We start from the raw sequence: 26336 nt of genomic DNA, 5'->3' as shown, positions 1-26336 counted from the left end.
TGTTATCGTTTTGTTGACATGTCGAGTGATTTCGGTATTATATTTCGTTTTTTAGACTAATGCTAATTGCTATTATTGGAATATTGTTCAGCAGCTATTGTTTGCATACCTGCTGAAGAACTATGAAAGAAAAGTGTATATTATTTTAATGTTTAAAAACAGTAAATTGTTACATTATTTATACCACCAGAGAAAAAGCTTTTTGTGGGCGTTTTTTTTTTCTCTCCCCTTTTCTTTTTTTTTAAATGTAGGTTTTTTTTTTTTTCCAGCCAAACGCTGCAAGCCGGAAATCCAGCACAGTGCCAGATAACTTTAAGCCCTGCATTTTGTACCCCTCTGTCAATGTATTCATCATTTTTATTGTTTATAAACGAACCACATCCATCCCCCACACTTTTGAAAAGCTTGCTACGCCCCTGACTTGGGGAATGGGTAGAGTTTTATCTACAGGTTTGGCTTGTTTAGAGTTGTGGTTTGTTCGGTTGGTCTAGTCTGGCCACATGGAAGCAGTAAAGCACTTCTTCACCAGCAGCTCCAGGAGGACTTTCTTTCAGCTTTCATCCTTCTCACTTAGTTTTGGACAACGATCCACTCAAGGTATGAAATCTGTTTAATATGTAGAGTATTAATAACTGTGTAAAGATGATACATTTATCTTTTAATATAAAATAGGTTTGAAATGTGTTTACCAAAAAAGGGTTAGTGGTGCTCGATATGTACCTCTGCTGTGATATAAAATCTTGACTTTATTAGAATATGTGTGAACATGTGTCAGTTCTAGGTTTGCAGCTCATTCATGATTCTGTTCTGTCCATTCAGTGGATGTTTAGCATCCTCAGAAAACTCCTCTTGTATCTCTGTAGATATCAGTTCTGCACAATGTTATATCTTCACATTACACTGCCCGATTCTCCATATTTATCTGATCTGATTTTTTAGATTCTATGTTTTTAAAACATGTTTTATTCAAATATATTAAGGTGTCAGTGTCCGCTCTTCACGGTCCTCTGTTAAGCTGTCATGTGTAGTAATCGTGTATTCTAATGAAACGCCTGCATCTAGAACAGTTTCGAGTTTTACTCATTCAATGGTAATCCGGTTCTTCAGAGCCGCTAGAAACTTTCAGCCATGCGTTGTGGTTATAAATCACTCTCTAGTGCCCTCTTGCTGGCGCATGTACTTTAGATAGAGTTAATAAGGTACATAGGCTAATGCCTCCATCGCTACATGAAATAATATCAGATGAGTCTATATTATTATATTATGAATATCCTGGTTTCTCTTAAATGCACAATACACCTTTTTCATAAAAAAATGTATGTCTTTGTTGTAAGCAAACTCTTGTCATGGAATAATGTAATAATTTGTTCTGTGGTTTAACATGCTTCTCTTTGCAGCACTGAATCATGGACGTCATCATCAACGTGACGTGTGCAGAGATTCAGACTCCAGTGGGGTTTGTGTTTGTGATTCTGTCTGTTATAATGAATCAAACTAATAATCCTGACTGTGAGCAGAGCTGGTATCTACAGGTGAGAGAGTTACTGAACTCAGACTACACACACACACACACACACACACACACACACACAAACACACACACACACTCATGATCTGATGTGTCTGATTTGTTCAGGACGGGCGTCTGATAGCAGATCCATCAGATCCTCAAACACTGTTTGATCCTGTGACGGCTGTAAAATCTGATCGTCTCGTCACGTCTCACTGTGTGAATCTGAATCATGAGATCATCTGTGATTCTGCTGATGGAGTAAATCAACTCAATCTCTATCTGCATTCATCTGTTTAATATTGCAGTAATGTATTATTAAAATGCTGTTGTAATACTACTTTCTTTAATTTCAGTCTCATTTCAGTCATGTGACCGCATTCAGAGGTGAGAGAAACACTTCAGTAAACTCTGTGTTGAACTGAATCTAGTGTGAATCTTCAAGTGAATCATGATGATTGTGAATCTGTTTTTCAGTGAGGAATGAAACTGCAGTGACTCCAAACTCAGGTGAGTTTCAGCTGATAAACGTCTGATTATTCACAGATCTGATTCACACTCACTCTTTTCTCTCATATTGACTCATTGTGTGTTTTTGAAAGATCTTCTGAATAACGTGAGTCCAGATCTCCATCATTCAGGTAAAACATGAAGAGCGTGTCATCTGTGGATGTGCTTTCTGATATTGTTTTCATCATATATCATATATCAACTGATTTCATTGGTTCGTTTGTTTATTTGTTCGTTCAGTCGATCGTCTGATTGTATTTTCTATCTCTTGTATACGGTAGATCACTTCTGGTGGCTTTTGGCTGTTTTCATCATTGTTCTTCTCGTCATCTTCTTGATCTGTTTGTTGAAGCGTAAAAGGATCTTGATGTGAGTCGTGATCAATCTTAAAGAATCGTTTCAGTCGTTAAATCTCACTCTGTATTTCTTCATGAATCACATTTCCCTTCGTCTTCAGATTACTGAATCTATCAGTCTGAACGAACTCAGAGTCTGTGCTGGATGTGATAATATGTAATAATCAGATTCAATCTGTTTTCAGATGTTTTCAGAGGTTCATCTCTCAGCGTGACGCAGATGATTCAGAAAACAGGTGAGTGATTCCTGAACAACACTGAGATCATGGGTATGATTTACACAGAATGAATGAACGAATCAAATGCTGAACGAATCAATCTGCTGAATCTGAGTCTGTTTCTCTCAGGGATCCTGAAGCTGCTGTTCAAATGATCCGATGCTCCTGATTCACTGAATCAATCTCAGTGTGAATCGACTCACGTTGTTATTTACTCAAACATCACTGTGATCTTTGACATGAAGATGATGAAGAGAGTTTGTGTTCATTCTGAGCTTCTCAACTCGTTTGTCCTCAACTGTAATGCCATGAGATATAAAACAATACAAGATCTTACAATCAAAATGTGTGTTTGTTTTGTTCATCATTCATCAATTTAATCATTCATGATCATCCTGTCATTTACATCTATTCATTCAAGATTCAAGATTCAAGATTTTTATTCGTCACATACAAAATTATATATAGCATATATAACCAGCAGTGAAATGTGAGTCAGGTCCGCTCCATGGACAGTGCAATTATTAAAGAAAACAACACAGATGAAAATATACATAAATAAAGCTATGTAAGAATGAAATAAAAGTAAACAATAAAAATATAAGAATAAAATATAAAAAATGTATATTGTAGAATTAAATATAGAACGCAAAATAATGTGCATGAATGTAAACTGTAGTCTTAAATATTAAGATGTACAGGGATGTACAGTGTGCATATATGCATTTTACTGTAGTCTTAAATATTAAGATACACAGGAATGTACAAGAAGCAAATGTGCAAACAGGATGACACTGTCAGTGTGTCTATGTGAGGCAGTGAATGATGAAGATCTTACTGATAAAGTGAACATTAAGTGGAGGCATAAGGATGTTAAGAGGCTGGTTTAGAGTTTAAGAGCCTGATGGCCTGGGGGAAGAAACTCCTCCTGAGTCTCTCAGTTTTTGCCATCAGGCTACGGAAGCGCTTAGCAGATGGCAGCAAAGTGAAAAGACAGTTACTGGGGTGGGTGGAGTCTTTGATGATTTTTGCAGCTCTACTTCTGCAGCGTTTGAGGTAGATGTCCTGCAGAGAGGGGAGAGCAGACCCTGAGATGCGCTCAGCTAAGCGCACAACTCTCTGCAGGGCTTTGACTGGAGCTGTTCCCATACCACACTGAGATGCACTGAGTCAATACACTTTCTATAGCCCCTGAATAAAAAAGTTTTCTGGATTGCTGGTGAGACCCTGAATTTCCTCAGCTGTCGCAGATGGTACAGTCTTTGCCAGGCTTTATTAACCTGTGTTTGAATGTGTGTAGTCCAAGTCAGGTCCTCCGAGATGTTTACACCAACGTACTTGAAGCTGCTCACCCTCTCCACAGGGGTCCCGCTGATCATAAGAGGAGTATAGGGCTGCTGCTGTCTCTTCCTGAAGTCCACAATCAGTTCTTTAGTTTTGCTCACATTCAGAGAGAGACAGTTGTTCTGGCACCATGATGTTAATTTCTCTATCTCATCCAAGTATGCAGTCTCATTACTGTTGTGAATGAGGGCCAGAACCACAGTATCATCAGCAAATTTGGTTATAGATGTGGAGCTGTGCGAAGACACGCAGTCATGTGTGTAGAGAGAGTAGAGCAGGGGACTCAGGACACAGCCCTGTGGGACTCCTACATTCAGGGTGATGGAGCTGGAGGTGTGCTGGCCTAGTTTCACCACTTGAGGTCTGCCGGTGAGGAAATCAAGAATCCAGTCACAGAGTGAAGAATTCAGTCCAAGGTCTATGAGTTTAGAAGCTAGTTTTATGGGGACTATAGTATTAAAAGCTGAGCTATAGTCAATAAATAGCAGCCTTACATAGTTCCTGTTGTTGCTGTCGATGTGTGTGAGAGAAGAGTGCAGGATGTGAGAGATGGCATCATCTGTCGATCTGTTTGGACGATAGGCAAACTGAAGAGGGTCCAAAGTATCCGGGATGGAGGAGCAGATGACGTTTTTAACCAGTCCCTCAAACACCTTCATGACTATTGATGTGAGGGCAACTGGACGATAGTCATTCAGACAAGAGGGTTTATTGTTTTTAGGCACAGGGATGATGACCGATTTTTTGAATGAGGTGGGAACCACCGATGTAGCAAGAGACTCGTTAAAAATGGATGTAAACAAACCAGCGAGCTGATCAGCGCAGGACCGCAGAACACGGCCAGAAATCCCATCAGGTCCGGCTGCTTTCCTTACATTCACTCGCTTTAGTGCCCTCCGAACCTCGTCCTCCGACACGGTGATCGCATGATGATCGCTGCTCTGACTGCTGCTTCCTGACGCGCTGATCGGCAGACTCACATGGCCGTAGAAAGTGTTTAGCTCGTCAGCCAGCATCGGATCTGCTCTCACCTCTGCAGAGGATTTATTTCCAAAGTCACAGATGGTCCTTAGTCCTTGCCACATGCGTCGGGAGTCATTTAGCTGGAAATGTGACTCTATGCGTTCCCTGTGTCTGTGTTTGGCGGCTCTTACTGCGCGCCGGAGAGCATAGCACGATGCTTTGTACTCGCTCATGTTTCCCGATAGAAGACCGGCGTTGTAAGCAGCAGTGCGTTTGTTTACTGCTGCACGGATTGATCTGTCCACCCACGGTTTCTGATTTGAGAATGTCCTTATTGTTATTGTATCTGTAGCTTGTTCGGCTAGCGTGTTTACAAAGCTTAACGCTACATCCGTGAACTCGCTGACGTCAGATGAACTTGCGCGAAACATTTCCCAGTCTACGTCATCAAGAGCCGCCTGTAACGTTGCTTCTGATTGGTCGGACCATCGCGTCACCACCTTCTTCACCGGGGGATCTTGAACGAGCCGTTGTTTATATTCCGGTGCGAGGAAAATGGCGGCATGGTCCGATTTGCCGAAAGCCGGTAGTGAGCGAGCTTTGTAGGCATTCTTAAACTGAGTGTAGTAATGATCCAGTGTATTCGGTCCTCTGGTTGGACAGGATACATGTTGATAAAAATTAGGCATGACTTGCCTGAGTTTGGCTTTGTTAAAGTCCCCAGCGATGATAATAGCAGCGTCAGGATGTTTGTTAATGTTGCCGCTGAGCGCATCGTGAAGCTCAGACAAAGCCAAGCCAGTGTCTGCTTGTGGAGGGATGTAAACAACAGTTATGATGATCGATGAAAACTCCCGAGGCAGATAGAATGGGCGGCAAATAATGGATAAATGTTCCAGATGAGGCGAGCAGGAGCGCGACAGAGTGGAGATATTCCTGGGGTCACACCATTTCTTGTTAATCATGAAACAAACTCCTCCGCCTTTGGATTTGCCGGCCTCGGCTGTCCTGTCCATCCGTAAAACAGAGAAGTTTTCAGACAGCATTACAGCAGCGTCCGGGACCAAGGGCGTGAGCCACGTTTCAGACAAACAAAGGATGTTACAGTCCCTAATGTCCCGTTGGAAACTTATCCTAGCTCTAAGATCGTCCATCTTATTCTCCAGAGACTGGACATTGGCGAGCAAAATGCTCGGTAAAGGAGGGCTGTGTGCTCTTTTCCTCAGTCTGTTGCGAATCCCAGCACGTTTCCCGCGGTGTTTCTTGTTCCGTCGCCTCGGGTGGTTATTCAGGTGGCTATTGTTCATCTCGGCGTTCCGGAGAATCTCAGATGGTCACGATGGGTTGGAGGATAAAGTGTACTGAAACAGGTCAGTGAAGCGGTGTCCAATGTCCAAAAGTGTTTCCTTTTCGTATATTATCAGTGCAGAGGTAATGTGTGTAAAAAGAGAAAGCAAAAGTAGGTAAAAAAGTAAATAAAAACATAATCTAAGCGGAGCGACCTGGACGGCGACCGGACTCGGCAGCGGCATCTTGGAATAAGATCGTTTATATTGTTTAAGCTTATTGTTATTAGGTTGTTCATCCTGGTGATCTTCTTGCTTCATGTGATGTGTGTCATCATGAATGAGACGAGGGTCAATGTCTCCAGCAGCAGGGTTTAAGGGATGTCTTGTTATACAGTAATAACTCTTGCTGTAGGTTGTACTGATCATATGAAGTCTGACTGAGCAGTGAAACAGAGAGAAGCAGTCATCTGAGTGTTCAAACTAAAATCAGATGAAAGAACAGAGAGGGGAGGAAAAAGAAACTAATGAAGAATCAGATTGGTATGACTTGAATAAACAGATGCTTGCTGCACAGCAGTCTGTGTTTCCTACATGTGACAAACTACTGTGAAACAACAATCATACTCTGAAGGAGAAAAACAGTAGATATAAGCTGTAAATGTGGAAAGCAATATGTAATCAATGTTTGTACAGAGTGTGTGGATCTTGCATTAGAATATTAATATGAGTACTACTGGTACTGCTGGTAATTTCAGTTATCTTGGGTTATCAGAATAAATACCTTCTGGCGAATAGAAGACCGCTCCGCTTAATGTCAGGGTTTATTCTGAGATAACAACCGGCTGGATGTACATTATCCCTTAATTTTGAGCACAGCAGTGTGTAAGTGGTGCAGAACTGTATTTCAGTCACTGATTTCACCATTTCTCCAATGTTTTTATTTAAATCAGCTACAGTTAAACTATGATCACGTGTTAGATCACGACCGTGTTAGAACGACCTCAATGTCAATCTATTAAAAGTGTAAAAGAGCATACAGGTACTTTCCTCCAGCAATCACGTCTGGCTCTACTACACAACACAGTCAGCGCGGGCTCCGTTTTCATTCACATTTATTAATTTAGCAGACATTTTTATTATTTCATGTTGTAGACCATGATATAGCAATTCATTTACCATCGAGATACACGTTTTTACAACAAAACAAAACAAACTAAATAAATTATAAAATGATAAATCTCACAATTGAACCTTTAAACCATTTTTTAAGAAGATATAATTTAAAACGGGTTTATATGGGTGAATTTTCGCATTGATCTGAACAAGAATTGCAGACTGGATTATTATAAATGCACATTAATTATCTGCCAGCCAAACTGGTGCCTTGATCAAGGGCACTTCAGCCATGGGTACTACTGAGGGAGGAAGAGAGCGCTGTTTATTCTTATTATTATTATTTACTCGTGGTGATTTCACAGCTGTTTTACTCTTAAAAACTAAATTTCTAGCATAAGTTACATCTTACAGCACAGCTCTGCGTGACATAAAGGTAATTGTCATATTCACATTTTGAAGGAAACAGTATCATTGTTACTTTATAGTTTGTTAACTACAGTGACTCTTCTCTGTATTGTAAAAAGCGCTATAGAAATAAAGCAGACTTGATTTACTCACACTGATAAAAGCAGTCTGTTTTGGGATGTATTCAGTGAATGAAGGTTGTTTGTGTGACTGGATCACAGATGATGTTTCTCATATTAATAAACCAGTCAGATCTGAGCTGTCTATGTAGGGGAGATGAAGCTCACTGGGCTTTGAGGCTGAACTAGTGACAGATTTCAACACATTTCAGAGTGTTTTACTGATTGAAGTTTCTCAGTCTTGTGTTGGTGTCTGATGTCCAGCAGATGGCGCCACATCTCCGTTCAAACTGATGACGTGATTCGAGAAGCTTTCATTCATGAAGCCTCTGTATCCGTCTGCAAGCAGCAGATCTCACTGATTTCACATCCAGCTCCAGCTCAAATCAAAGACTAACACAGCTTTATTATCATCGTCTGAGCAGAAGAAGAGGCAGGAGTCTGAGGTCAGGTGACTTCACAGCAGCTCAGTGGACTACGTCACGTGAAAGCGAAAGTGAAAGTAAAGATGAGACATTATCTCCCGCAACAACGCGTTTTATGCACATATGCTGCTTTTTAGTTTTCATGAAACATTACAGATTTGCCTTTCTTCATGGCTCTGTTATGTTTTGATCAGATTCAGTGAAATGAAACACTTCCTGTTGAGAAACTCTCTGCCATTTTCTGCTAAAATGATTGTTTTCAAAAGTAATATTCATAACTCACGCACATATTGTAAAACTCTTCGTTCACAACGGGCCTAATGTTTCATCGTTTGTAAACATTTACGTGGGGAAAACACTAAAATACATAGCCTATGTGTGTATTGTTTTACTAACTTTTACTAATATACGTATAATCTAGATATTTACATACAGCATATTTAACATATTTATTAAATTAAGTGTGCAATATTATTTAAAACATTTCATACTTAGATATATGTGCTTTAAAAAATAAAAATAAAAAGTACATTTGCATATGATAAATAATAGAAGATCTTCTTAACTATTTCCCTGTTAAATGGCCTTTTTACATAAATGTTTAGATGTTTATTCCAATAAATCACTTGTCAATAATAATATAATAGAATAATTTATTGTGTGATCATCATGTCACTGTGTGAATCTGAATCATGAGATCTTCTGTGATTCTGATGATGGAGTAAATACAACAGTCATCTCTTTTCATACAGTATAAAACACAAAGAATGATGATGGGTGTTGTTGGTGCAGTGGATAAGACACATGCCTTTGGTGTGAGAGACCCGGGTTCGAATCCACTGTGAGACACCAGTGTGTCCCTGAGCAAGACACTTAACCCCTAGTTGCTCCAGAGGAGTGCGACCTCTGACATACAGTATATAGCAATTGTAAGTCGCTTTGGATAAAAGTGTCGGATAAATGTAAATGATGAGCGTGATCTTTTGATTTGACTTGAAATGACCTAAATTGTCTCATAAATGAAACAATAACAAACATTATAAATGCAGTTCTAATGCTTTCATTTCAGTTCAGACTGGAGACAGTTCATGTGATGCAAACATTACTGTCTATAATATAATATAGAAACACTTCAGATCAATCTGGTTAAGCAGGAAATTATTCCTGGAAAACACAATGTAATACCAGCCAGATAAGATTACAGGATTTATTTCAAGATTATTAGATATGGTGGAGTTGTAATTTAAATAAGCTGTAATGTTAAATCATTCAAATGTTATTTATAATTAGCTGAATAGTGTTTATTTGTTGTTAATATTTGTATGTGAAATCTACAGCGCAGACTCTCCATTACTTCACAAAATGATGTTGAGGTTTACCAGGTATAGTGAATAAAATCTGATTTATTATAAACTTTACTAGCAATAATTCAAAACTCATTCAAAAAATTTTTAATTCATTTTTTTCCCCTTGGAACAGCATATTTATATTGTTTTGTAACTGTCTAAAAGAGTGTTGTTTTGCTTTATAAGTTTATATATTTTAAAAGTTTTTCTCCAAACTCTCAAGGGCATCATGTTTTGTGTATGTCCTCCATTCCTCTGGTATCTCTCCACCCCTCTCAAATGTTTTCTCATAGTGTTTCTCCAGATCTCTCTGGAATCTGCACACAAACCACTTCCAGTAGATCAGTTCAGAGAGATCAGGAGTGATGCTCCAGTCTTCATAATCTCCTCCTGCTCTTCTGTACTCTCTATAGAGGACTCTATCATCTGATCCATCGAGATAAAAACATTGATCACTTGCTACATCTGATGTGCAGATGTTAATACACAAGTTTGTTGTTCCTCTGTATGAATATCCTTTAACTCCAGTCATTCTGTGGAGAGGAACACTGTGATCTCCAGGATGGTCTTCTGTGGTGTTTGTGCAGGTGGCTCCACAGAACGGACACTGAACCCAACAGCACTGACAGAAGAGGTCTATCAGAAGATCATCTAGTTTTTTTTCGGCACTTTTCCATTTTTATGTCATTAATGTTCTTAAAACCATTCTGTAGATTTGAAATAATTTGTGATAGATTTAAGGTCCAGTTTTTCATCAAATGACTTTCTGTTGAATCTCCTGCTGATGTCAGATATTATAGTAGGAAGTTCTTGTGTTATCACATCTTTTAGGAGATTGATATCATCAACATCATCATGTTTGACTCCACTGAGGTGTTTCTCAGAGAAGATCAGATCATCTGAGATCTGCTGTGTGAAACTCTTCAACCACAAACCAACATCTCCTCTGTTCTCTTGAACACGTTCAGTAGATTCATCTCTGTTCTCTTGAACACGGTCAGTAGATTCATCTCTGTTCTCGTGAACACGTTCAGTAGATTCATCTCTGTTCTCTTGAACACGTTCGGTAGGTTCATCTCTGTTCTCTTGAACACGTTCAGTAGATTCATCTCTGTTCTCTTGAACACGTTCAGTAGATTCATCTCTGTTCTCTTGAACACGGTCAGTAGATTCATCTCTGTTCTCGTGAACACGTTCAGTAGATTCATCTCTGTTCTCGTGAACACGGTCAGTAGATTCATCTCTGTTCTCTTGAACACGTTCGATAGATTCATCTCTGTTCTCTTGAACATCTTCAGTAGATTGATGAGCTGCTCTCATGATCTTCTGCTCCATGAATCTAATGTTCTCCTTCATCTTGGGTAAAACACTGAGACTGAACTGATCAGTGATGTACCGGCTGACTTCATCTCTGATGAAACTCTTGAAGTGATCTCTGGGATTACGAATGTAGTTCATGTATTTGTTGAAATCCTCCTCTTCTGCCAGTCTCTTCAGGATGTGTTTCTCCAGATCTGATCTGTCTCCATTCAGTGATTCACAGTTTGATCTTATTTCATCTGCTAAATCTCTGGCAGTTCTCTTGTAGACGCTCTGTTCAATCGGCTCTTTCAGTTTCTGACAGATGATCTCTCCAAACATAGCAGCTGATGCGGCTCCATGACAGTATTTCAGGAAAACACTATAGTATTCCTCTCTCTTCTTCTCTACATATACAGTATTACAGGATCATTGTCTTCTCTGAACAGTGTGTGTTGGTCAGTGATCATCTTGTTTGCTCTCTCACAGATGGACAGAACCAAATCCATGAAGAACTCTTTCTTGAACACATATTTCACTTGTTCTTCCTCATGTTGTGTTACTCTTGTCTTGATGTAGTGTGTGATTTGTTGAATGTAGCTGATGTTGTAGCCCTTCTTTGAGATGTTAAATGTCTGAATCATTCTGTCTGTCTGCTGAACAACATCTGTGACGAATGATCTGATCTGAGATTCATCCTCTGGAGACAGAATATAACCCAACACCTCTTTAGCTGATCTGTAAACATTTGTCAAAGCTCCTGTAATTCCACTGGATCTCTTAACCCTCACATAATCTGAATAACTCTTCACAGTGAAAATATCCCTGCTCTCTGTCCAGTGATCTACAGACACACTTTCACAGACGTCACTGAGTATCTCTCTCACGTCTCTCATCATATCAATGTCTCTGATTGGAGGAGTGTCTCTGATAATCATATTCACACTCTGTTCCCAGAACAAATCAAACTCTTTCTTCATTATTTCTTCATCATTTGTTCTGTCTCTGAGTTTTAAGGCAAGTTCTTTGCTCTTTTCACAGAGAGTGTTTTCACGTTGTGTTCTCTGAGCATCAATCTTTCTCTTTAGGTATCGCTGATGAAGAATCTCATTTAATTTCCTCTTTGTTTCTCTCACAATGTTTTTCTGAAGATCTTTGATTTTGATTTCAAATGATGTTTTCCACTGAATCAGTATATATTTATCTCTGTCTTTCTCAAAGAATTCAGACACTGATTTCTCCACTTCTTCTCTTGTCTTCTTCAGTTCTCTGTGAAGATCAGTTTCTTCAATCTCATGAATCACTTCATTCTCTATCATGTTGTGTAGTTTGTTCTCAGTTTCCATCATGGCACTGCGGAGACTCCAGGTCCACTTCCTGTATTCTGTCTCCAGTTTCCTGTAAGCTGTGACCTTTTGGAGTTGAACACATCATTCAGTAAAAATAACTTTAATTGTTGATTTTTGTGTGATAATATTAATATTAAAAGTGTGATTACTGACAGAACAAACATGAAAGTCTTGAAGACTCACCTTCAGTGAAGGATCAGTTTCAGAGCAGATCTTCCTCATCATCTTCTCTCTCTCTCTCTCATGTTCCTCTCTCCACTGCACTCGTCTTCTCTCATCCTCTTCTTCTCTTCTCCTCTTTTCCTCTTGTTTCTGTTTCTCCCATTCCTCTCGTTCTCTCTTCATCTCCTCTTTCATCTCTCTCTCTTTCTCTGTTATTAGTGTTTTATATTTCTCTTCTCTCTCATTAAACTCTTCTTCTCTTCTCTTTCTCTCTGATTCATGAATCTGTCGTTCATTCTCTATTCTGTTCATCAGTCTGTCTATTTCTATCTGTAGTTTTTCTTTTTCTTTCTTCACAGTCTCTTTTTCTTGACTCATTTCATCTTTAATCATCTCTCTTTCTCTTTTCATCTCGTCTCTCATCTGCTCCTGTTCCTTCATTTCTCTTTTATATCTCTCTTCTCTCTCATTAAACTCTTCTTCTCTTCTCCTTTTCTCTGTTTCATGATTCTGTCGTTCATTCTCTATTCTGTTCATCATTCTGTCTGTTTCTGTGTCATACCTGATCTGAAGATTTTCTTTTTCTTTCTTCACAGTCTCTATTTCTTTCCTCATTTCCTTTATTTCATTTTTATACTCCTCTTTCACACTTTTCATCTCTTCTCTCATCTGCTCCTCCTGTTCCTTCATTTCTCTTTTACATTGTTCTTCTCTTTCTCTCAGTTCCTCTTCTCTTTTCTTTCTCTCTTTATCCTGATTCTGTCGTTCTTCCTCCCTCATCATCTTCATATTCTCTTTCTCTTTTTCATGTTTCTTCACCTCTTCCTCTCTTTCTCTCTTCACTCTCTCTTTCTCCTCTTTGTGTTTCTTCATCTTTTCCTCTCTTTCTCTCTTCAGTTTCTTCATCTCTTCCTCTCTTTCTCTGTTCATTCTCTCTTTCTCTTCTTCGTGTTTATTCACCTCTTCCTCTCTTTCTCTCTTCACTCTCTCTTTCTCCTCTTCATGTTTTTTCATCACTTCCTCTCTTTCTCTCTTCAGTTTCTCCATCTCTTGCTCTCTTTCTCTGTTCAGTTTCTCCATCTCTTGCTCTCTTTCTCTCTTCAGTTTCTCCATCTCTTGCTCTCTTTCTCTGTTCAGTTTCTCCATCTCTTGCTCTCTTTCTCTCTTCAGTTTCTCCATCTCTTGCTCTCTTTCTCTCTTCAGTTTCTCCATCTCCTCCTCTCTTTCTCTGTTCAGTTTCTCCATCTCTTGCTCTCTTTCTCTGTTCAGTTTCTCCATCTCCTCCTCTCTTTCTCTTTTCAGTTTCTCCATCTCCTCCTCTCTTTCTCTCTTCAGTTTCTCCATCTCTTGCTCTCTTTCTCTCTTCAGTTTCTCCATCTCTTGCTCTCTTTCTCTGTTCAGTTTCTCCACCTCTTGCTCTCTTTCTCTCTTCAGTTTCTCCATCTCTTGCTCTCTTTCTCTGTTCAGTTTCTCCATCTCTTCCTCTCTTTCTCTCTTCAGTTTCTCCATCTCTTGCTCTCTTTCTCTGTTCAGTTTCTCCATCTCTTGCTCTCTTTCTCTGTTCAGTTTCTCCATCTCCTCCTCTCTTTCTCGGACTCTGTCCATTAGGATCTTGATCTGTAGTTCTTGTTTCTCTCTCTCCATCTCTCTGAACATCTTACATGAGTAGAAACTCGCTCCATTCTCTTTCAGCATGTCGTCTATCTTCTGCAGTAGATCAGTCACCTGTGTTCGGTCTTCAGGCTGATTATTATTGAACACATGATATCTGTTTCCACACGCTTCGATCAGCTTCATCAGAGGAGATCCAGGTTTTCCCAAACACTGGTCGATGGTCTTCTTCTTCAGAAAGTCTCCTCGGGTGAAGAGCACCATGGTGAACATTAATGAGTTTTCACCGAAGGTCTCTTGGATGATCTTCACTGATGTTTCTTCTTCTTTAGTGAATCGTCCCAGTGGAACCAGTAAGAGAAACACATGTGGTCCAGGCAGGAACATGGAGACACAGTGAGTGATTTCTCTCTGGATCTCCTCATTACTGAGTTCAGTCTCAAACAGTCCTGGAGTGTCGATCACAGTGACACGTCGACCGTTGATTTCACATGATTCTCTCTGACTCTCTCTAGTCACTGATTCAAACGATTCTTCTGCTGTAAACGCTTCTCTTCCTAAGATTGTGTTTCCTGTTGCACTTTTCCCAGCTCCAGTTTTTCCCAGAAGCACAATCCTCAGCTCATCTTCTTTCTCTGATGAACCTGGAAGAGAGGAAATGCATCAGAGTTTGTTAATTACCAAATTATTTTAGACATGTTTCCAGCTCCATATTTTAAGACCAGAACTAGTTTTCTGCTCATTACCTTGTGAGAGTAAATGTGTCTCTAATGAGTCAGTTTTCTTCTTCATCTCTTCATATTTCATCAGTTTCTTCATCTGCGTCTCCAGAAACATCTCTGTGGAGAAACACTCTCCTCTGTTTTCTTCCAGCATCTGCTCAATGTTCTCCATCAATGTGGACACCTGTGTTTTGGGACCAAAGAGCTGATGTCTTCCTCCGAACCTCTGAATGACAGACTGTGTTTCTTCACTGAGTTCTTCTGTCTGACGCTCTGAGCTCTGCTTTATGAGGATCAGGATGTGTTTGTTGATTCTGGAGCTGAAGATCTTCTGGATCTTCTCTGTTTCTGCTCTGTCTTCATTATTGAGAGGAGCGTCAGGAATAATGATGATGAAAACATGAACTCCAGGATGACAGAGAGACACACAGCGGAGAGTCTGACGCATCACTTCCTCTTCTGAGAGACCAGTCAGAGCGGGAAGCTCTATCACACTGATCTGACGATCATGAAGATCCACATCTCTCCTCTTCTCTTCTATTAGTTTTAATAAGGATTTCTTCAGGTTTTCATCACTTCCACACAACACCAAGTTCAGCTTCTCTTCTCTGGCGACACTTACACCTTAAACACAGGAACATATGTAACTACAACATATATAGATTAACATTACAGGTTTTAAATATATTGCAATAATTTAATATTCAACATTCAATCTTCATAATGACATGTTTAATGTCATCTTTTTTTTTCTTCTTTTTTTTTTTTACAAGTGAAGGCTAGCATCACTGATACCAATACTGCTGATGTCTCTGTTAAACAGTTTTTTGCCCGACTATTTAAAATCGGTTAGACTTTAAAAAATAACTTGTAATTTAAGTGAACTTAAAACATTCTGCATTGTCCTTCAAGAAATATAGGAAATATATAGAAATCAAATAAAGTTATCAAACACTAAATTCTCATTTAAATATTGTGACATGCATCATATTTATATCAACTCTTTTTACCATGCAACTTAAGAGCATGTGTTACAAGCACACTATAAGAGTACATTCACACGGTCAATGAAGCAATGAAGCTTGGTGCTGTCATAGTGACAACAGCCAATCACATACGTTAGATCGTCAGATGAACGGGATTGGCTTAGCATCTGTACTAGTGTATTTGCATACGGCGATCTGATTGGCTGAAGCCTGCGTTGGTGGTTAAAATGCTGAAACGTTTTCAGCTTCTGCCATAATTCAGTTCGGCAAAGCTTGACATCACTCCGTTCAAAGAAACGAGAGCGTTGACCATAATGGCAGACAGGACAGGAAAATTATTTATTAATTCATTAATCAGAAAAAAATATTAATCGCCTCTTTGAATCTGCTAATAACATTTTTGGTATTAAGTGTTCTTCAGAATTGTGTCAAGAACTCTTGAATTCTTTACAGAACTCCACTTTGCTTTAAGGAGTGTGTACTTTCAGGCTGAATCTTTGTGTTTTACCTGTGATGTTCTGTTCAATAACCTAATGTCTGAATATAGTTCATTCATGTTTTTTTTTTCAAAAGCAGGAAATATTTCAAAACTAGTTAACCACAAGGAAAACCAGTTTTTTGTCTCTATTTGAGAATCCTCACCATCAGAATCTTCCTTCTTCATTCTGAGTGAAGCTAAAGATCTGCTCTGATCTTCATCCAGCAGTGTTTCTTCTGCATCGTAAAATAGTTCACATGTAAGAAATTCTCCATGGTTTTCTCCAAGTATCTTCTCCAGTCGTTCTGATATTACAGAGCACCATTCCTCTATTTCGTTATTAAATTGAACATGTCCTCCTCCACATTCTGCAGTTAATTGTTGAATGAATTCATTAGCTTTCACAGATGCCCATTTATCAGTCTCGTCATCAGTCGTGAGCACCATGGTGTGTTTAATGGCCTCTTCACTGAATGTTTCCAGCACATATTTCACTCTTCTCAAGTCCTTCTTAGTGAAGTCTTTATACTGCAGTGCTAGTATGAAGACATGAGGTCCTGGATCAGAGAGAAACACACACTCTCTCACTGTGTGTGTGATCTGCTGATCTGAGATGTTCCTCTGGAGAAGCTGAGGACTGTTGATGATGATCAGGTGTCTGTCCTTCAGTCTTCCTCCGACTCTCTCTACAACATCTGGAGGAGCTTCACTGTCAAACGCTGCTCGTCCTAAGATCAAGTTCCCCACCAGACTATTTTCAGACACACTCTTCCCCAGAACAACAATCCTCACTGCAAATAGTCAAACCAGACACTCAGTGTTCACAGTCCTCACATCGTACAGTAACACATGTGATCTGTAACAAGATCCTGATCTAACTCCAGCATCACAGATCAAAATGACCAGAATCCACCACTAAGAGGTTGAATTCACCACTTCTGTTTTAATAAGGAATAATTGCCCATATTTTTAATACACTCTACATCCCTATATATATATATTTATTCATGTAAGTACAGACTCATTCAGAGGAGGTTCGTCTCTGCTCCGTCTTCTCCTGCGAGGAGGATTGTGGACGACAAACACTGTAAGAAACAGAAGTCTTAATATATCTGCCTCTCATCATCTTCACATATATCAACAGAAATCAGCATCTCTGAACAAAGCACTGAAACAAGTGAAAGTCTGAGATGCTGGTAAATCTGTTCAGAGAATAACCTACTGTATCTTTGGAGTCTGAATGTACACTAGACACGTTTTACAAATGCTCACACACACAAAGACTTAATTTGAGAATATATGCTTACTTGTGCACTCCACTACAAATCATCTTGCAATCATGTGCTATTTTCCCCCAAAACATCTCTTCTGCACAATTTAATTTACAGTATTAATGTAAAGATTGGTACAGTCTCAGTTTGTGTGTGTATTAAACTATTTATAGTATAAGTATAGATCTGAATAGATCTGTAATTGTTTTACTTATACTTCTATTGTTGTATGTTTATGTTAAACTAGTATGAAGCACTGTGGTCTTGTGAGACATGACATTTTACTCACACATGTAGCAGATTTTTATTCAATATCTTCTATTAAATATCTATTAAATATAAACATCTTCAATAAAGGATGCAATAAAGACATGAATATCCTCAGATGTGTGTAAATGAACTATTTTGACAATGTACTGGAAATCTTCTTGAAGACTAATTTTAATCTTGGATTCTCACTTCTGGTGGACATGTTGATATTCGTCTCTTTCTTCAGTCTTCATCTGATCTTCTTCTCTGACTCCTGACGTCTCTCTTCATCGTCCTGTAAGATATTGTAGTAATTTTCAGACATGTTCATTCATCCAGACTTCAGTATGTGAAGCTCCTTCACTCCTCTGTCTGTAGTTTGTTCAGTTTTCTGTTTAACTGCAGCAAATTCAGATGGGAATATATAGATTATGAAGAAACACACACTGATAAAGCTCTCATATATGACAGAAATAAGACACTCTCTGAATTATATCACACAGAATAAACTGAGAGAAGTGTGTTGAACTCATCAACACAGTTGAATGCATCTCAACACTGAACACAGTCTTTTACTCACAGATTTGTTTCTCGTTCGGTTCTGTGACAGAAATGAAAGTGAAACTGTCTGATCTTGACTTAAACACTTTGTTGGCATCAGTGGAAGTGCATTAGCATGGTTTAAATCGTACTTATATGACCGCCATCAGTTCGTAGCAGTGAATGAAGATGTATCATATCGATCACAAGTGCAGTATGGAGTACCTCAAGGCTCAGTACTAGGGCCGCTACTCTTCACGCTTTATATGTTACCCTTGGGAGATATCATCAGGAAACATGGTGTTAGCTTTCACTGTTATGCTGATGATACGCAGCTCTATATTTCCTCGCAGCCTGGTGAAACACACCAATTTGAAAAACTAATGGAATGCATAGTCGATATAAAAAACTTTATGATGAGTAATTTCTTATTGCTAAATTCAGAAAAAACGTGTTAATCATAGGGCCTAAAAACTCTGCTTGTAATAATCTAGAACACTGTCTAAGACTTGATGGTTGCTCTGTCAATTCTTCGTCATCAGTTAGGAACCTAGGTGTGCTACTTGATCGCAATCTTTCCTTAGAAAGCCACGTTTCTAGCATTTGTAAAACTGCATTTTTCCATCTCAAAAATATATCTAAATTACGGCCTATGCTCTCAATGTCAAATGCAGAAATGTTAATCCATGCATTTATGACTTCAAGGTTAGACTATTGTAATGCTTTATTGGGTGGTTGTTCTGCACGCTTAGTAAACAAACTACAGCTAGTCCAAAATGCAGCAGCAAGAGTTCTTACTAGAACCAGGAAGTAAGACCATATTAGCCCGGTCCTGTCCACACTGCACTGGCTCCCTATCAAACATCGTATAGATTTTAAAATATTGCTTATTACTTATAAAGCCCTGAATGGTTTAGCACCTCAGTATTTGAATGAGCTCCTTTTACATTATACTCCTCTACGTCCGCTACGTTCTCAAAACTCAGGCAATTTGATAATACCTAGAATATCAAAACTCACTGCGGGCGCCAGATCCTTTTCCTATTTGGCGCCTAAACTCTGGAATAACCTACCTAACATTGTTCGGGAGGCAGACACACTCTTGCAGTTTAAATCTAGATTAAAGACCCATCTCTTTAACCTGGCATACACATAACATACTAATATGCTTTTAATATCCAAATCCGTTACAGGATTTTTAGGCTGCATTAATTAGGTAAACCGGAACTGGAAACACTTCCCATAACACCCGATGTACTTGCTATATCATTAGAAGAATGGCTTCTCTCTTATTCTTATTCTTTTTCTCTCTTATTCCGAGGTCACCGTAGCCACCAGATCCAGTCTGTATCCAGATCAGAGGGTCACTGCAGTCACCCGGATCCAGTACGTATCCAGACCAGATGGTGGATCAGCACCTAGAAAGGACCTCTACATCCCTGAAAGACAGCAGAGACCAGGACAACTAGAGCCCAGATACATCCCCTGTAAAGACCTTGTCTCAGAGGAGCACCAGGACAAGACCACAGGAAACAGATGATTCTTCTGCACAATCTGACTTTGCTGCAGCCTGGAATTGAACTACTGGTTTCGTCTGGTCAGAGGAGAACTGACCCCAACTGAGCCTGGTTTCTCCCAAGGTTTTTTCCTCCATTCTGTCACCGATGGAGTTTCGGTTCCTTGCCGCTGTCGCCTCTGGCTTGCTTAGTTGGGGTCACTTCATCTACAGTGATATCATTGACTTGATTGCAAATAAATGCACAGACACTATTTAAACTGAACAGAGATGACATAACTGAATTCAATGATGAACTGCCTTTAACTATCATTTTGCATTATTGAGACACTGTTTTCCAAATGAATGTTGTTCAGTGCTTTGACGCAATGTATTTTGTTTAAAGCACTATATAAATAAAGGTGATTGATTGATTGATTGATCTTCCTGAAGCTCATGTAACGGAGGCCAGCGAGTAGTGCTGTGCAGGTAAACCTCACTCCCCGATCTCAAGAGACGCACTAGCGACAGACGCTAGTGGCTGTAGCCATTTAGCCTCCTTGTTAGTGCGTCCGCCTCCCATGCCGGAAGACCCGGGTTCGAGCCCCGCTCGGAGCGAGTGCGAGGAGCGTCAGAGAGGACCCGGGTGAGAGGGGTTACATTGGTGCCGTGACCCGGATGGGAGTGAGGTTTAGGGGGTGAGTGTAACGGAGGCCAGCGAGTAGAGCTGTGCAGGTAAACCTCACTCCCCGATCTCAAGAGACGCACTAGCAACAGACGCTAGTGGCTGTAGCCATTTAGCCTCCTTGTTAGTGCGTCCGCCTCCCATGCCGGAAGACCCGGGTTCGAGCCCCGCTCGGAGCGAGTGCGAGGAGCGTCAGAGAGGACCCGGGTGAGAGGGGTTACACTCACACACTTATTAATAACACTGATGATTCAAATAAACTCATGTTTTAGTGTATCTGATGATTAGATTTCATATTACATACAGAGTGTTTAAAAGGAAATCTGATACCTGCATGTTTTATCGTGTTTATATGATTATTTCCTTGTTGCTGCCATGGGAGCAGGGCAGGAAATTATGTGTGTGTGTGTGTGTGGGCGGAGTCTGTGATGTCACGAAGCTAAACACCTTCCTTCTGTCAGATTAACAGCAAATACGAGTTCAAACTTTTTTTCTTTTTTTATATTTCAGATATGAAACATATTGAGTTATTCATTTGTGTTGAAAACGGCGAAGCAAGGGGCATTAGGTCTCTTTGTAGAGCTTTAATACCTAAAATCATTAAAGGATTATTTCTGACAACTGATACCCACTGATCACTTAGAAATGTATGCAATGTAAAAACAATAATAAATACATGACTTGAATAAATCTGTCTCATTATGTCTTATTCTTTCACTGTGTATAACAAATAATTTATTCGTACGGGGGAAACTATTCAGATCTTTACCGTGTTTCACTAGTTTCTTGTATTTCGTGTAAATACAGTGTATCTGAAATAATAAAGTGTAAATGAGAAGTTAAAGTTATAAATGCGCGAGCGTCCAGCAGAAGGCGCCAGATCTGCTCAAGCGCTCACTGATGACGCTTCCGCTTCCGGAGTAACGGACACACAGTTCAAACCAACGGAACTGAATTCGTGAATATTTATAGCCTCGCGGGGATTTAGTCTGTAGTTTAATTCACAGAGCTGGAGCATTTGTGATTGACCCGCGTGATATGACGAGTTTGAACACAGTCACGTGAGTGCTCTTGATAATATTCAGACACAGATGTTGTATATGTGAACTCTTGTTGTATGTGAACTCGTGTACATGTTACTCTAAAACTATCTGAAGTATTTTACTGAGTTTAGGTTAGGAATCTCTTGCGTTCTGGTTTTGTATGAATATTTTAGAGTTAACTATAGTTGATCAGTTTTATTAGATGTTTTACACCAATATCCATGGTTTCAATATGATAATTCACTTTCAGAGGCTGGTATAGCTTGTAAATTATTTGTTCCTCTGTTTCTGAAGTGAAGAGAAAAAAAAACGGTTGCCTGTGTTAGACTGCACGCTGTAAATAGTCTGGTAAAACAATTCTAGATTAGTGTAAATTTAAGGAGCATCATCAGTTGTGCATGAATCACATTACAAATAGGTATTCAAAATATTTGAATGTTTAACTGTGAAGATCAAGCCGTCCTCCTACGTGTGAACATTAGAAGTAAATAGAAATACACAGTAGAGATGGAATATAAGACCAATATAAGAAACCGACACAGAAAATTAAAAATGCACTTAATACAGAAGCAGAAGTAAAGAGGGAAAACATATGTGCTAGTTATTTAGTTAATGTACAGATATTATTTACAAGTGTGCTATTTTACAAAGGTACATTTATTGTATGAAAGATCAAAAAGATAAACGATGCAGATTTATTTTCATAGTTGCTTTTGCTCATATTGTGCCAATATTAGTAAAGGGCACTGTAAATAAATAAATAAATCCATACGATGTATAAAAAAAAAAAAAAGAGTAAATATAGTGAATACAAATTAAAGAATAACAATAAATAAGTACAGAAAATAATACATAAATGGAAAATGTAAAAAAAAAAAAATCATGATTAAATATTATGGTAGCACTTTATTTTACAGTCCTGTTCCCCATGTACATACTATGTACTTATTATAGTAATTACAATTACTATGTAATAACTAGGTACTAACCCTGAACCTACCCCTAAACCTAACCCTACCCCATGTAGTTACCTTGTATTACCAGAACTTTCTTAGATAAATACACTGTAAGTAAACTATAAGTACATGCAAGTACACGTACTGTAAAATGAAGTGCAACCAATATTATAACTGTTGTATCCAATAGATCCAATAAATGATGTGCACTCTCCAAATCAATCACAAGAAACTGGCAAGACAAAGAAAACACAGAGGAAAGAAGAACAGGACAGAAACTATGAAGAAATCGTCTCCAAATCAAAAGATCAAATTAATTATATAAAGAAGAGATTAATAAGATGATTGTATTTAGTGATTTTCGTTGTGAATCAGAATCTGTTGAGGTCTTAAACTCAGAAAGGCCTCAGCTCCGTCTTTAAGTGAGAATGGTGTTTCTACATCCTGTGAGCCAGAAAAAAAACTGATATTTCTCTGAGAATTCGAGAAGCTGCTTCTATATTTTGTGTTGCAATGCAGGCTGTTAAGAGTGACCTCTCTCATTTTGAGAGATATACAACTTTTTCCACTTTTGACATAATTTATAGCGATACATAAGTAGCCTGCTGTAGTGTGATTGATAGTTCTATATTTTTATTTTCTATTTTTCATATAGGATTTTCTGTATTTTCCCAGTGTTGTATTTGCACAGGTGTTGGCCTTCAGTATTTTCTCTGTGTATATGACTCAATCTTCTGTCAGCATTCCTCTAACAGAGGAAGACTACGAGCAGTTAGATCTAGTCTTTCCTACTTCTTTAGTAGTTTCCTTTCCTCTGTTTTGTTCTCTTGCACCTTCCTAGTGTTTTGTGCCTAGTGTTTTGTGAGAATCTCTTTTACTTGTTACAGACAATTCATTCCTCTTTGAGTAAAGGTTTAATTTAATTCGTAACAGACAGCTTTAATCTTTAAATGCACTTTGTGACACTTTCAGATGGTCTGTTGAGCGTGATGTTTCTGTTATTTGCTTCCTGGTCTCATGGCATAAACGTACCTGGGTCAAACACTAGAGACAGTAAAACACCTTTTATTCCTTTTCACACAAATATACAGGGTTTTGATTAATAAAGCCTAATTTTTGGACAATTACTTGAAGAATATCATGTTATGACCGGGAGATTTAAAAACTGATGCTTTTGAACAATCGCTTCACACATATTCAGTTTCATATCTAGGCTGGCTGGGTATTGTTCAAAATCTTTCGATCTGGTGCCAATTTCGATACCATATGTTTTAAAATCCATTTCAACATCAACACAAATACATTAAACACCAAACCTTTATTTTTCACCTTAATTAAAACTAATTCTGGTAAGACATCACACTCAGGATAACATTATTTATACAAATGGTTGTGCTTTTTGGATGGGGTGTGCCATTCAGGGCGGACTGGGACCAAAAAGTGGCCCTGGACTTTCTGGCCCACAGCAGCCCACCACATCATAACGCAAACGCCCCTGTTTTGATGTCATTTATTAATTTAATATTTAAGTAAACAGATTGGGGATTTTAACCAATAGGACAATTTATCCTCAGTTGAAACCAAAAAAAAAAAACCCTGCATGCAGCAGCTGACTCCTCTGCATTAAGCGACTCCTAGTGAGCGATACATGCTCATCAAGACACAAACTTTCTTCTAGAGCTCACACGCTCTCTCTCTCTCTCTCTCACGCGCGCTCTCTCTCTATCTCTCTCGCACGCGCTCTATCTAGCGCTCTCTCTCTCTCTCTCTGCCCTCTCTCTCTCTCTGCCCTGTCAAAACTTTCACTCTATGATGGTTGAGCTGTGCAATTAATCCGCGAATCACATTCGTCAAGGGCCGGGGAGCAGCTGGCCCGTACAGTTAATGAATAACAGATCAACTATGACAACCTACATCGCACTTCCTGCGATGTGACTATCGTGGATTCATGCATCGCGATATCAATGCTTAAACGACACATCGTGCAGCCCTATTACACATGTACTTGAAGTCTTTATTAATTCGAGATGTTCAATAATAGATCATCTTTGGCTCGGTAATACAAGTTCATGATCCAATTAGTGAACCGATGATTCTTTTGAGTCAATCTTTTAAAATAACAATTTATCTTGTTTAACGAAACCAGTGTGGAAACCAGAGTTTCAAAAACTGGATAGATCTGAGGTGCAGAGCTCGCAAAATCGTTAGCCCCACGTACCGGGGCTATTGTGTTTTCCAGTCCGATGGGCTATTGTGAATAGTGATGTAAAATTCCTAACTTGATTCGCGTTGTTCATTCACTTGAAGGGGTGAAACGGATCGTAGCTGATCGTTTGCACTTGTTTCTAAATCTTGCTGATTCAAGCATTTTAAACAATTTGTGCGCGTTCGACGCTTGCGCTCACTCCTTCAAAGCACGCGCTGCAAACAGCATTTCAGACAATCTGTGTACAGAGAATGAATTCATCTTTCGCGTATCGTATCTTCTGAATGAACACATACACACATTTACCTCAAAATAATTGTCTCTGCAAGTATTCTCGTTAACACAGTCGGTTAATTCGCTGTACCGGATAAATCTCTCTCTCTCTCTGTTTTTTAGACGACGTGAAAGGGGGCGTGTTTCAAAATAAGCAATGGAGTAGACCAAACTAAACCGGGAGGAAGGGAAAAACACTCATCCAAACAAATGCTTCATTAAATTGGTGGTATTGCCAGCTTTGGTTGCAATACTCTTATTGCATATGTTGCACTTTGCTGACTCGGCATCCACTTTTATAAAGTGTAGCCACACTTTAGACCTCTTTGGCATTGTAAAACGGAAACGTTTTGAGAAGAAACAACTACACTTGTGTTGTGTGACTGCGAGTATCTTCAGAAATCCTCCCCGTCACGTAGTGGTGGACAGCCAATCACGGCAAATTTAGGTCCTTTCACAGGGTTTTTCCTGGGTCAGAATTGGTCTTCGGTGGTGGCTGACCAACATGGTCACGGTTTAAAGTTCTAAAAGTTTTTTAATCAAGAACAGTGAGTGATTTATTTAGGGCTGTACTAGAATAATCGAATATTCGAATATTCGTTCGGTGGGGTGGCATTCGATTTTCAGTTTTGAGATTCTAATATTTTTTTTTTTTTTTTAACACGTGACTTCCGTCGCGGATTCATTCTCACTCATGCTTGAACCGCCCGTTGGCGAACTTAGTGATTTATTTAATCTCATACTGAATAGGTACAAAATGCCCAAGACCTCAGCTGTTTGGGAGTAGGCTTGTTGCGATAGTCGGTGTTACCGGTGATACACGGTGTTTAACCCACCTACCGGTCATAGCACTTGACCACCGGCACCGTCCCCATCGTGTTGAAGTTTTAACCTATAGCAATAAAGCACTTAATTCAGTTAGTGACTACGTGCCTTCGTAATTTAGCGTGAGCGGAACCAGCGCCGCAGTAAAGCAGCAGGTGTCCGATTTCATTTATCATTTGAGGAGAGTGAGGCGAGCTAAAGGATGGCGGAAGATCTGGTTTCAAAGCGAAATGCAAAAGCACCTATTTGGAAATATTTTGGATTCAAACCAAATGCCAACAGGGATGTGTTTGATTTTCGTTCGTTGCATATTCGATGGTTGTGCGGTGTTTTTTTTTTTTTTTTTTTTGCTGAAAAGGCCAAGGCAGGCACTTTATTTAACGGATAGTGAATTTTATATAATTTATATAATATAGTAATATTTTATATAAATTCTTGTTTGATACTTCCACAATGTGTGCAGTGGTTCGTTTTGTTAATAAATGCACTTTAAAGGCGTTTCATAAGTGCTTTTTTTTTAGTTTTTGCATGTTGTGTTAAGTTATTATTCATTTTGCAATATGCAATACAAGCGAGTGTCTTATT

The 26336-nt window shown here is 39.1% G+C and overlaps 2 protein-coding genes across 9 annotated transcripts in view; one reads left to right on the top strand and one right to left on the bottom strand.

Moving 5' to 3' along the window:
• Positions 1–9529: 9529 nt before the first annotated feature.
• Positions 9530–17197, bottom strand: LOC127952224 (trichohyalin-like). The gene is given in 7 exon segments (XM_052550643.1): positions 9530–10260; positions 10335–11317; positions 11320–12312; positions 12433–13722; positions 13822–14666; positions 14769–15368; positions 16373–17197. Coding segments are annotated over 7 exon segments (5457 nt in total). The 5' UTR covers positions 16656–17197; the 3' UTR covers positions 9530–9797.
• A 4156-nt stretch (positions 17198–21353) lies between these two features.
• The window catches only part of LOC127952170 (zinc finger protein 665), an 88878-nt gene continuing 83895 nt past the window's right edge, over positions 21354–26336 (top strand). For 3 of the 8 annotated variants that reach the window (XR_008152835.1, XM_052550537.1, XM_052550542.1), the window contains exon 1: positions 21354–21509. The gene's annotated coding sequence lies outside the window, so the exon portion shown is untranslated. The remainder of the gene's footprint in view (positions 21510–26336) is intronic. The other 5 variants (XM_052550546.1, XM_052550545.1, XM_052550544.1 and 2 more) reach the window with 2 other exon arrangements.

The sequence above is a fragment of the Carassius gibelio genome, chromosome B3 (assembly GCF_023724105.1).
Source record: "Carassius gibelio isolate Cgi1373 ecotype wild population from Czech Republic chromosome B3, carGib1.2-hapl.c, whole genome shotgun sequence".
In the NCBI taxonomy this organism is placed as follows: Eukaryota; Metazoa; Chordata; class Actinopteri; order Cypriniformes; family Cyprinidae; genus Carassius; species Carassius gibelio.
Note: the sequence above shows the minus strand (reverse complement) of the source record. Positions and strands in the feature narration are given on the sequence as shown.